Here is a 13,186-nt window from a genome sequence, read left to right on the forward strand (position 1 = left end):
CCAGCAACCTCAGTGTAGGCGAGAGCTGGTGGCCTTGCCATCGTGCTGACCCCAGCTCGCTGCCTCCCTCCCTCCTGCATGCGGGAGCCATGGAGGTGAAGGGAGGAAGGGCCACAGACAGGTATCCCAGAGGAAGCTGGCTGGGGCCCTGGGTGTGTCAAGACTTTGAGGCCGAAGATTCTGGTCTGAATCCTCTTCAGCCTTCTCTACTGTCTTCTCCACGGCCCGAGTTTTCTCCCCCAGTCAAAGCTGGCAACATCCAGCTCTTTCTCCTTCTTCAAGTGAACTGCTCTCTTTCTCTCTCTCATGACGTTATGTAAGCCGCAGTCCCAACCTGGCGCCTGGTACAAGATGCTGATAGCAAACCTGGGAACCGTCACTGCCCAGTGGGGGTGGCGGGGCTAAGAGGGAAATGGGAGAGGTACGCGAGAGCCTGGGGTGGCGAGGGAGGAGGAGCTGCTATTTATTGAATACCTACTATGTGCCAGGTGTCCGCATACTGTTTTCCTCAATCCTCACAATAGTCCTGCAAGTTACATATCATTCTTACCACGTCACAGACACCTGACACCTGGTCAGGTGACTCCAGACGCTCAGAGAGGTTGAGAAATTTGTCTAAGGTCACACAGCCTGCAGGTAGCAGAGTGAATCAGGAACCAGAATCTGTCTAGCTCCGAATTCGTGATCTTTATTCTGCAACATTTGTCTTCCCACGTGCAGAGTCTTTGGCTTCCTTTGCCTCCCCTTCCATACCAGCCTTTCACATGTGTTCCCTGTTGAGACTCAAACCATCCTAGAAGACTTGCCATAGGATGTGTTGTTCCCATCGCAGACAGAGGTGAGTGCCCGCCTTGTCCAGGCTGAAGCCAAAGTCCGAGGACAGTAGGGTTCAAACCCAGTGGCCTGAGCCTCCCCCTCCAGCTGCTTTGCCTCTCCCGAGAGGCTTGCATTCTCCTGAACTTGAGGTTGTATAGACCAGACCCTTTTTCTTTTGCTATGAGTGTATCATGGCCCATGGTCTTCTGTCAGCTCCTGCTCGTTGCTGTGCTAACAAGGCGCCCGGAATTAGTTGTTTAAAGCAACTGCCGTTTTATTTAGCTGACATGCTGTGGCTTGGCTGGAGGGCTCTCTGGGCTGGCCTGGCTGGTCTCTGCAAGGCCCCCTCCTGCCTCTGTGGTCACGTGGCTGGTTCCCGGACAGCTGGATGGCCTCGCTCACCTGTGTGGCACTTGGCAGGCTGCTGGCTGGGAGCTGGCTGATTGCTGGCCCAGCTTTCCCCCAAACCTCTTCTTCCAGCAGCTGGCAGGCTCCTTCACTTAGTGTTTCGGGGCTCCTGGCACCTCAAGAGTGAGGTGCTCTAGTGCACCCATGCTTCTCAAGCTTTTCCTCATGGCCCATTTGTCGCGGTCTTGGTGGCCAGGTAAAGTCATGTGGCTAAGCCCAGCTTCAAGGTGGGAAGAAAAAGACCCCATCTCTTGATAAGAGGAGCGGCGACATCACTGTGCAGCGGGCACACGTGTAGAAACAGGAGGACCCGTGGTCATCTTTGTAATCTACCATGGCTGACAAGAAACATCTATGGAGCACCTGCTGTGTGCTAGGCCCTGTGGAGGGATTCCCAGGGTGAACAAGAGATATGTAATGACATAATGAAACACAGAATGTGAACATAACAGAGCTGGTTAGGAGAGCTGCATAGGTGCTCTATGGGAGCTGTAGGAAGACAGGTCGTCGCTATGTGGGGCAAGGGAGGCCGTCTAGGTGGAGCAACATGTGTAAAGGCCCTGTGGAAGGAGAGGCTTGGCACATTTGAGCACCGATTGAAATACCAGTTCCCTTTAAGTGTCAGCATGCTTGGCCTGAGAAAGAAACTTTTGGTTCATAGATGTCCCCTGAGCAGTGCCCATGTGACCCAGTCTTAGGAGGGAGGTGGGAAAAGACCTTGTGAGCAGGTTATACACAGGATGGCTGGGCTTGGTGGGCTTTGGGACGAGGGAGAGACTGATGCTCATGTGGGCATCCAGGAGATCCTTGTGGAAGAGGAGGGAGTTGAGCTTTGGAAAGGGTGAGGAGGCACTGAGGGAGAGGTCAGATATGTAGGATTGAGAGGTGAGCCTGGGGTGCTGGGCTAAGTAAGGGTTTGGATTTAGTTCTGTTGGCCAGTGATCTTTGAACCATGAACTGGGGATGTTGTCAGATCTGGTGTGGGGACCTGAGCGTCCAGACCCCTGGGGAACCACCAGCTTACTCCCATGAGCTGCCTCCGATGTCCCCAAGCCTTCAGCAGGCTCCCAAAGGCATCTCAGGGGGTGCCACTTTAGAAAAGGCCTGAGGTCTCTGGGAGCCAGAATAATGATCATAAGTGAGCCAGCACAGAATTGGAAAAATAGGACAAGCCAGGCAAATCCGAGTTTGAATTCCTGTTCCTTGTGGCTTCGCCATGAAACTCTGGGCAGGTGCCGTTAGCCTCAGGCCTTGGTTTTCTCATCTGAAAACAGGGCCTGCCCCCATCCACCTTGGGTCAGGTGGCGAGGGGCCTGTGGGACTGAGGTAATCTGAGAGCCTCTCTTCTGGGCCTGCGGGCTCCTGCCTGTGCGCAGCCCAGGACAGTGCAGGGGCTCGGAGGACAGAAAGCGCTCCTCTTTACCAGGCCGCAGAACAAACCGAAACCGTGATAACTGGGATGCATCACGTGGGCCAGCAGCCCATCCTGCAGCCGGCTGGGAGACGCAGATGCTCCACCAGCGGTGGGACAAGCCGTGGGGTCTCTGCTAGCCCTCCCTCCGTGCCCAAGGTAGCCTTGGCAGTTCTAGCAAGATCAGTCCCGATTTTGGGTTTCTAGTCCACCTCACATTTTGTTATTTAATTTTTTCAGTCTTGTCCCAGAAAGCATGTCCCGAGTGAGATAAGTTGGAGCAAACCTCCCTGCCCTCTCCTTCCCCCGTCATCTCTCGATCGATGACCTGGGGGGAGTTGCCAGGATGCGGCTGGAGGCAGGCACAGAAACAGCAACCTCCCCTGGGAGGGAGGGCCCGGGGCTGGTGGGCTGTGCATCTCCACAGACACCCAGCAAGGAGGTGGTGTCAATAGCCCACTTTGCAGAGAAGCTCATGCTTACCCAGGGGTCACACCTAATAAGTGGCAGAGCTGGGATATGAACCCAGATCTTCATGCTTCACAGTCCAGTTCCATACTGTCTTTGGCAGAACCGGAGGCTCAGACATCAGTGTGGCTGGGAGGAGTGTGTTTGTCAGCTCCCTGTGTGGGCCTAGCCAGGTATCGACACCTGTCCCACCACACAGGTCCAGGATGGTTGTGGCGGAGGGGCTGCGGCGGTGGCCTTGGAGACCCCAAAACTTTCTGCCCAGCAAACTCCTTGTGTACCTCTGGCCGGAGTAGTCTTGTATCCTTGCTTTTAGAAGCATGGCTTTGCCTTGGCTGGACCCTGAGGGGGGGGCTTCCTGGAGCCCCTGGCTTCTCCCTCTACAGTGGCAGCCATCCAGACCTGATAGTCAAAGTCCAGGCTTGGAGGAACATTTTCTCCCTCAGAACCTTGTCTTCTGATCTGTAAAACGAGGGATTTAGGGACTCAGTCTCCAACACTGCAGTGAGCAGAAACTTACTCCCCATCCCATTACGACACTTACTAGCTGTGCATATCCAGCAAGTTATTTACCTTCTTTGTGCCTTAGTTTCCTTCTCTGTAAAATGGGGGTAATAATTGCATCTGCCTAACAGGGCTGTCTTGAGAAGCCGTATGTGTTAATGCAGGAAACTACCGGGGACAGAGCATGTGCTCCTCTTAGTATTACCTCCTTTTGGGAATCGAGTGTGGATGTGGCAGGACCTGTGCCCCGCTGTTGTTCTTGGCAGGAAGCAATGTGCAGAATCTGCTTTTGGTTGAGGAGAGGAAGAAGCAGCTGGGGTCAGACAGTAGTAGGAAGAGCACCGCCGGGCCCGCTGGGGGGCCTTGGGACACCGCCTAACCTCTCGGAGTCTCACTTTTAGTGATTGTTTGTTTATTTTTGGTTATTCAGTGGCAAGAACACATAGGAAGATATAGAGGTATGTGTAATACCTACAAAATTAAAGCCGAGGAAAACATAAAATAGAATGAATTCTAGGTGAAAAATGAAAATGAAAAAGGCAGATACGTTGGCCTGGGGCTCTGCAGTTACTGAAATTGGCCTGCAAAGTTGGCTCCGGGCTTCCTGGCAGATGAGTGAAAAGGGAAATAGGTTTACTGGACGATTTCTTTGACCAGGGGGAAGAGGCTTGGCAGCTCCTCACGAGAAGACAGCCTTGACTGGCATTTGGAACTGAAGGCAGTTCCTCTCACCAGCCTCATGGAAGGTCTCAGACCTCAGTTTCCCCAAGTATAAGACAAGGGGCTGTGCCCCTGCTCCCTTGCTGCTCTGGTAGCTCATGGGGATTACATGGGTACAGAGTACCTGGTGTGTGCCCGGCCAGTAGTGGGCGCTCAGAGGGCACAGCCCTCACCCCTCTGCTCCTGCCCAGTTCTGGGTCTGTGGTCTGCACAAAATCAGGCCAGACAAGCCTGGCGTCACCTGAGGGGACAGTTGTGCTGTTGGAACCCAGTCAGGGGTCATGTGTGTGGCGGCAGCTGCGTCATAATGGACAGACACCAAGGCCAGTAGGGCATTGTGACAAAACGAGGCTGAAACGTTGTGTTGCACCTAACCCCACAAAAGCACGTGGTGCTGTGGGAGGCTGTATGAGGGCCATTTGGTGAGACTCTGAGCAGTCAGACATGAGTGGGAATTCTGGCAGGGCTGTGGGAGGCACTGACGGAGGAGGAAGGGAGGCAGGGCCCTGGGCATGCCTGGGTGCACAGTGCGACCCCATGGTGGCCGGCGTTTTGGGCGACCAGGCGCATGGGACTAAGCAGCCCCAACTTCCTGGTGGATGGAGGATCCAGAAAGGCCCCCGAGAGGCACAAAGCGGCTTTAATCACTTCCCTTGGGCGGGATTTACTTAACAGCAGCTCAGAGCTTCTCAGCACTTACAGGTGCTGACGGGGGCATCACAATATTGTGAAATTAAGCAGGGAGCCGACTTCATTACAGCTTACCTGGCAAGGAAGCGGCCGCCTTAGTTAGCAGCGATGGTTGGATGTGACAGAACTAAAATTGAACTTGGCAATTACACTCTGGAGAGGTTCTCTGCGCTGTAAAAGGAAGTACCATGGAAATCAACCCTGGTAATCACAGGGTTTACAATTAGTCAGTTACTATTAAGGTTGCTCTGTCAGCATGTCCTTCAGGGTGATGCGGGGGAAGGGGATGGAAAGGATTTTGACTGACTCGAGTTACCGTGGGTTCGCCTGCATCGGCTTTTTCTTGTTTGTTTGTTTGTTTACATTTGTTCCAGAACAGAGGTTTGAGAGACCCTGAGTTCATGTTCTGGTGCAGGGTGGCCATTTGATAATGGGTCATTTTAAAGTCCCTTTTAAAAAATCTTTTTTATTTGCCTGAGCTTGCACCTCTGTCTCATTTTCGGGTTTCCTCCCGACTTGTGAGGGTGTTTTCCCAGAGAGCTTTACACATCTCTTGGGATATTGTACATGAAGAGCTTGGCTTTTTGTTGACTCCTTGTCCCAGAGGAAGGAGTGATAACCTTAAAGGTTTCTAAGCACCTCCGTGGCATTATTTTTATTAAGCTGTGACTAGACTATTTCAACAACCTCAGAATCTTGTCCCCGTTTTGCAGATAAAGGCCGTGGGCAGGGGGTGTGCGCGTTTGGCTGCTGGCACAGAGAGAGTCAGATGGGAAGAAAGAGCTTGTACAGCTTTCCCCTACGTCAGCCTGGGGTGTGTGTGCACTGACCCTCTTGAACTGGGAGATGGAAACTCAAGACAGCTTACAGCTTTGAGCCCCAGTCGATTCAGCCCTAAACTGAGACCTTGTGCTTGGCAGGATTAAGTGAGATAATCCAGGCACCGCAGAAGCTCAGCACAGGTCGCTCTGGTTACTAATAGTGATGTTTATTGTACACTCCCTTCGTGCCAGGCGTGGGACCAGACCCTTTCCGTGAGGGACGGTGGCTTTGCACAAAGACCCTGCAAGGCAGTCTTAAGTAAATGTGGGCTCAGAGAGGGTATAACTCTGTCCAGATCTTCTGAGTGAGTAAGGGGTAGTGCCAGGATTCAGACTCAGGCAGTCTCGCCCCCAGAGCCTGGTCCTCGTTCCTGCCCCCACTCTGGGAACAGTTGAACATCCAGAAAACAAGGAAGCCTGGAAGAGCTGCCCCTGTGGCCGAGAAAGAAGTTTTCAAACAGAAATATCTGTCCCAAAAGGCTTCGGCTCTTCACATGAAGCTGAGTCATCTCTCTTTGTTTGGAACCATAACCATCGAGCTGCCTCAGAATGCCCCAAATAAAAAAAAACCAAAACTAAACTGAAAAATGCTGAGTTCCATCAAGGTGCAGTGGCCCCTTCCTGGCTTGACCCCAGAGGGAGCCAACTGAGTAGAGGGTCTGTGGAGCCGGACCCCCCTCCATCCTGCACTGGGTACCTTGGCCCAAATGTTTAATGGGGCAGGCACTCTCAGGGTGAGGGAGTCCAGGTCGGGAAGCTGTTCTGTGACCACGTCCCAGGGCATGGCATCGTCACAAACCCAGAATTCCTCTTTCTGGCTCACGAGTGGCAGAATCAAGCCCAGAATCTTCTGGACCCAGGCTCAGTTCTAAGATCCCCTTTCCCACCCATGGGAGTTCAGTGTTTGGTGGAGAATGCAGAGACTTTCTGCACCTGCCCCGTGTCGTCCCACCTCTGCCTCTCAACATGTTTCCTCCCTTCTGTATACCTCACTACCCCTCTTTCCATCCCCAGCTCGGATGACACCTTTTCTGGGAAGCCCCCCTCAGCCGGTGACCCTGCAGCCCTTAACCATGAGCAGTGTCTCCCTTATGTACTAATTTCTCACGTACATGTATAAGCTGAGCTGTCTTCGAGGGCAAGGACAGTGTCCTGACCACACACGGCCCTTCTGTCTGGAGCCCTGCCCTGCTTAGAGTAGGGACTAGGCAGAGGGAACAGAGAATGCTGTTGAGTCAATGAATTAATAAATGATAATCAAAGGCTTTTCACCTCCACGCTTTCTTCGTAGCAATCAGTTATACCTTTTGCCTGTTGGAGTCTCTGGTTTCCAGTTAGAAAGTTCAACATCCAACAAGCAAGGTGGGCTTCTTTCCATATCAAGAGAATGCAGATCATTTGTCATGGCTCCATAGTATTCCACTGTATGGCAAGTTGTGATCTCTTTAACCTATCAATGGCTTTTATTCTGTTTTTCAAAGCACCAACAGCATGACATTTAAAGATTTTTATTTATTTGAGAGAGAGAGAGAGGCAGATAAGAGGGAGAGGGACAAGCAGACTCTGCACTAAGCATGGAGCCTGACACGGGGCTTGATCACATGACCCGAAGATCATGGCCTGAGCTGAAACCAAGAGTCAGATGCTCACCTGAATGAGCAACCCAGGCCACCCCTCAATGGATTTTATTCTTGTTTCCATTTTCTTATGAACAGTGTTGCAATAGAAATACATGTCTGTGTGCTAATGAATTTGGGCCTAGAACATCCTTTCCCATCTTAAGCCTATAGAAGCATGCATGGATAGGCTTTTCTAGCACCCTCCCAGCTTTGTGTGTGTATTTCCAGATCTTCAATATGTCTGAAATTTCCATCTTTCTATCATCGTACAGAATCTATATTCCTTCTTCCTTCACACAAGCTCCATGTTCTGGGATCTGGGTCTTGGATCTACGGATCGTGAGTATTTCTATCTGTTGAGCATCTGCTGTGTGTCAGGCCCTCTGCTAGGCCCTCTTGACACACAAGACCCAGAGATGAGCAAGGCTCCAGAGGGTCCTGGTCATCACGGAGCTCACAGCCTGGGGAGGAAGATGAACAATGAACAGAAACGAAAACCATCGAAACAAATAGGCAGAAACCATTGGCAGGAGGGGTGTGCTATGAGGAGAATAATTCAGTGCAGGTGACTCAGATGATCCCTCTCTGGGAGGAAGGAGATCTCCAAGCAGGATGTGAAGGTTGTGAAGTCAGTTGTGTGAGGGTCTGGGCAAGCGCAATCCAGGCAGAGGGAACAGCATGGGAGGGGTGCAGAGGCATGGCCACAAGACTCTTCCTCTCTGGAGCCCATTCTGATCCCTCCACCCCTCCTCATGCAGAGGGCTGGGCGTCGGTCCCCTTTGTCACCATTTGTTACCCAGGTCCTTCTCCTTGTCACTTAGTTTGCTATTGTATAAGTATTCAATAATGAGATGATTCCCAGAACTCCTGTCACTGATTCCTGGACGTGCTCAGCTCTGTGAGCCTCCCTCAGCAGCCTCTGGTGTTTCTGAAACATCCAATTTCCATGTTCAATTTGAACCAAATTGAAATTGGTTTAACAGCGCCTGGCACAGTATACGGCACTTAATAGGTACCATCATCCCTATTTTATAGATGAAGAAACTAAGGCTCAGAGAAGGTAACTGTTCCAGCAGGCACAGGCAGGATTTGAACCCAGTTCTGTCTTATTCCAGCGTCCACATTCTTCAGGGAGCCCTAAGTTAAACTGCATCTGTGTGAAAGCCACCGGGACTGCAGGGGGATCTATAGTGCCTCCGGCCAGCCCTGTCCCAACCTGACCCAGCCTTGGCGTGGGTGACCTTGGCCCTTGGTCTGCTGGTGTCAGAGGACTGGAAGGAACCAGGAAGACTTTTATGTTTTTGTTTTAAATTCCCAAAGTCATACATGCTTGTGGAAGAGAAAAAAAAGAAGAAAAGAAGACAAGAGAAAAGTAGCAAATGAAAATACCCCCTTCTCCTACTCTGCAAGGTGACCACCGTTCACAGTTTTGCATCTTTGACAGTGCCCATCCAAACACACACACACACACACACACACACACACACAGCTAACTGTTTTTATAAAAATGGGATCACATCCTTGACTTTTTCTCCCAACCATTCCCAAGTCAGCACCTGCAGACCTTCCTCATTCCATTATATTCCACAGAATGGCTACATTTTAATCTGTTTACCCCTAGACATTGAGCATGGCCCTCGTTCTTGTCTGTAACGAGCAACGTCTGTGGGCATGCACCGTGCACCCCAGAACAGGGATGTCTGCAGGACGGATGCTCAGGAGTCTGATTGCCAGATGAAATGGCATGCAACTTTCCCATGTTGACAGGTGCTGGCAGGCTGCCTTCCAGAAGCCTTTCCAGCTCAATACCTGCTCCCAGGGCAGTGTGTGTGAGAGGGGAAGGCTGCCTCCCCTTCCACTCTGCGAGACCTGGTGTGGAGACCACTGCCAGGAGCTCCAAGCACTCAGGCCCAGATTGGGATAGGAGATGGATTTTGATAAAAGAGGTTAAATAACAGGTTTTTCCATCTCACCTTATAGGAATGGGATGGGGGGCGGGGGTGCTGGGCCTCCAGCCAATAGAGGACCAAGACTTGTCAGGAGGGCTTATAAAGCTTGCTATTTCTGGCATTTTTTCTCTTTCTCTGCTGATTATGCAGCAGAATCGCACAGAGGCTGTCTCGGGTGCGTTCTCTCGCTGCCAGGGCTTCTGTGGAATGAGACTCGGGCTCCTTCTACTTGCAAGACGCTGGTGCATTGCAGGTGTGTTTCAGCAGAAGGTAAGCAGCGGGTGCCATCACCTCCTACGGTGGAGGTGGTCAGGCCGTCGCTGCGGGGTGCAGACAGACGGTGCCTGGTCGGGGGGTGGGTGGCAGGCTGGGACCTGGACTGGTGCTTGTCACTTTGTGGAATGAAGATGTCCTGGAGGGTCCAGGAGGCCTGTGGTTGGCAGCTCCTTCTTGAAAAGGAATTTTGAAAGTGGCTGGGATTGGCCCCTGGAGGGGCAGGTCTTGGCACCCTGAGCATCATAGGTGCCCAGCTTATTCCGGAAGCATTTGTCCATCCAGCCAGCCAGCCAGCACCCCCTGCAGTGGGCCTGGCCATGTGTGGTTGGGAGGGTCTGGCCAATTCAGACCAGAAACAAGGATGGGGTAGCACATGGTATGGCAAGAGCCCAGAAGATACCTAGGATGAGGAGCAGGAAGGGCTTTTCAAGGCAGGGAGGAGGAGTAGCAGGGGCTGTCAGGAACAAAGTTGGAGCTGCCTCCTTCCATTGGATTTTGGAGTTTGTGGAATCAATGAAACTTCCTCCCCAAATTTGTAAGGACCACCTTTTCCTTTTGTCCATTAAGAATCTTGGAAAAATACCCAGCTGGGATCTCCAGTTGCCCTCCTATTGTAAAAACAAGGCCAGCCAAAGATGAAGGAGGACATTGTCACAGATTGAAGGGCAAACACATACACACATAACAGGTGACAGAGATTCTGAGTGCAGAAACCGAACATTGATGGCATTTTCTAGCTGTCGCTGGGGAGATGGTCTTTGTGGAGGGAGTTGGCTGAGTTGGGGGTGGGGCTGGTTGCAAGTGACAGGGGCTGCACCCTGCTGAGCGGGAGGCCTGACCTCTTCTGGTGCTCTGATTCAGCACGGTCATTGTTGAAAAACTGGCTTTGTGCACCTGTGTCCCAGAAACGGAAACCACCCTCAAATGCCTGCTTTCCCTTGCTGGAAATGTCCCAGGGGACCTAAGAGAGACCAAGAAACAGGAGCTTCTGTGGCCCCTGCGTGATCTCTACTTTCTGCATGCTGGATCAAAGGCACGAGGCCACAAGCCCTCCGTCTGCTGGGGGAAGGCTTTGGAGCCAACCAGCCGCTGAGGAAATGGCCACGGAGAGCCTCCTGTGTTCCAGAGGCTGGGTTAGGTGCTCAGCTCTGCTACAAATACAGTCTGCGACATAAGGCAAGTTTCTTGAGCCTTGGGAGTGTCAGTCTCCTTATCCATAAAATGGAGACACTAATACTTCCTTCCCTGCATTGTGGTGATTGTGTATGTGCGTGCACACACACGCCGCCTAGGTACTTTGCCTTATATGCGGTAGGACCTCCATAAATGTTGAGTGAGTGAATCAACAAATGCTCCAGACCCTTAGCTCTACTTTGGAGAACTTCATGGCTAACACTGTGTGTGTGTGTCTATATGTGTGCGCGTGCACAGACGTGCCCGTGTGGGCATAGGACTGGGGAACTCTCCCCCTTGCGCTGACAGCTAGACTGTGTTCTGGTTTCCTTCTTAGGGAGCTTGGATTCACAGCCGCATTCTGCTACATAGTTTGTCTGGTATCAATTTCTCTACGTTTCTGATTATATCCATGGACTCCTGACTGGAGTTGCACATCCCAACCCCCATTGGCTGTCTTGAAACAGAACTGACTCTTATTTTTAACGCTTCTTGAAGAGCTTTCTGAATACTAGCTTTGTATTGGTGGGGTCTCGGGACAGCAGCCAGTCAGTAAGCCAGGGCAAGCTGAGAGCCCAGGATCAGAGAAATGCTTTGGAAGGACGGTAGGAGTGGTCCAAGAAGGGAGGATGTGGCTGGAGTATCGCTGTCCCTGAATCCCCCTGGACCTGGAGAACAGGAGCTGAACCCAGTCTTAGAGTCCCGGTTCTGCCTTGTGTTGGCTGTGTGGTCTCTGGCAGATCAGTTTACCTCTCTGAGCCAGTTTCCTTACCTATAAAATGGCAAATTATTAGAATTAAATGGGACTGGATATCTAAAGCACTGTGTGGTGCTCAGTGAATAAAAATACTTTCCCCTCTTGGGGAAGGATCCTGGGAGCCCTTGACCGGGGCCCAGGGTATCTGCTGGCTCATAGAATCTGACACGCAGCAGACACCTAATGAATATTTATGGAGAGGATGAAGGTACCCAGGGAATGGGAAGCCAGAGTTATATGTTTATCTCCTTGCGTGTAATTGCTTTGTGATTGTGGGTAAGTTTCTTTGCCTTCTTTACGTCTCTGATTCGCTTAGAAAAATAGTTGAGGCTGGTCCTACTAACCCCTACTCTTCATTCCACGTTGGAAATCAGGGATGTATGTGGGACCTTCGGTGGACGGTGAGCTTCAGCTTTGGATTTAATTTCCCTTCTGTGATTAGTGGCACCCGTGATGACTCTCTCCCTCCTGCTGCCTCCTGCGTTCGCAAACCAGTAATTAACAAAGCGGGGAGCAAAGGCAGGGATGCGAGGTTTCCTGAGGAGGCAACTGGAGCACAGTTGGGGCTCCCTCTGTGGCCCCTGCTGTGATTGCCTCAGGGGGTCTGAGGGCTGTCTGGGAGTCACCATCTTTGTCCAGCTAGGGGGCCTGGCCAGTACTCACATGTGTGGATCACAAAGGAAGCCCTGAAATACTTTAGATGGGAAGAGATTTCTCCAGCTTCTCCCAGGCCCTGGGGGGACATTTTCCAGGGAGGGTGTGGGGGTCTCCTGCTTTTGGGTATCTGTCGAAATGGCCGTTGATACAGGAATCAGGTGGGCCTAGATTTGCAGGCTTCCCTCTCTTGATTTCTGGCTGAGACTTTAGGCCACGTACTCCTTCTCTCTGGGTCTTACTTGCTGGGCAGAACAACTGAGGCCATGGGGGCAGCAGCCTCTTATGAATGGGGGAATGGCATAGAAAAGCCGCTTTGGTTTGCACATCCTTGCCCCAGAGGGCTCATCTGAAGGAGACGGTGACTCTAAATGGTCCCTGTCTTGATTCATTGGCTCCCAACCCCCAGACACGCCCTCCCTTGTCATGCCCATCTTGGTAAACACTGGGACTGCCCACTCCTCAGCTTACATCATCCCCGGCCCTTCTCTCGGCCTCACTCCCCGTCGATGGCTGCACCTGCAGGGTACAACACCCCCTCCTCACGTCACTACTACCTGCCTGATTGCTTGGACGATCCAAGAGCCTCCCGCTCAGGCCTCCCTGTCTCCACCTCCCTCGTAGAGTTTGCTCTCCACACACAGTTAGCAGGATCTCTGTGAACCACTCGCCTGCTGAAAGCCTTTTGTTGGATGGTTGCTTGTAACCTGTTGGATCTGTTCTGATACCCTTAATGTGGCCACTTGGGGGGCCGGGGCACCTGTCTGATCTCATTTTTTGCAGTCAGGAAGCTAGCTTCTGCCTCCTCCCTCCCAGGCAGAATCACCACTTTCTGACCCCCCCCCCCCCCACTAACCACCTGTGGTGCTTCTGGATTTTATACATGCAGATCTTTTTGTCCAGAATGTTTCCTTTACCCC

The 13,186-nt window shown here is 51.9% G+C and overlaps 1 protein-coding gene across 9 annotated transcripts in view; it reads left to right on the plus strand.

Moving 5' to 3' along the window:
- The window catches only part of TOX2 (TOX high mobility group box family member 2), a 207,782-nt gene that overhangs the window by 92,067 nt on the left and 102,529 nt on the right, over positions 1 to 13,186 (plus strand). Inside the window, exon 1 of one of the 9 annotated variants that reach the window (XM_047744338.1) lies at positions 9,551 to 9,676. The exons of 6 other annotated variants lie outside the window; for them this stretch is intronic. In XM_047744338.1, coding sequence (XP_047600294.1) covers positions 9,551 to 9,676 — 126 coding nt within the window. Of the gene's footprint in view, positions 1 to 9,550; positions 9,677 to 13,186 lie in introns of those variants that run through there. 2 more of the 9 variants (XM_047744337.1, XM_047744345.1) reach the window with 2 other exon arrangements.

Source organism: Lutra lutra, chromosome 9 (assembly GCF_902655055.1).
Source record: "Lutra lutra chromosome 9, mLutLut1.2, whole genome shotgun sequence".
NCBI classification, from domain to species: Eukaryota; Metazoa; Chordata; class Mammalia; order Carnivora; family Mustelidae; genus Lutra; species Lutra lutra.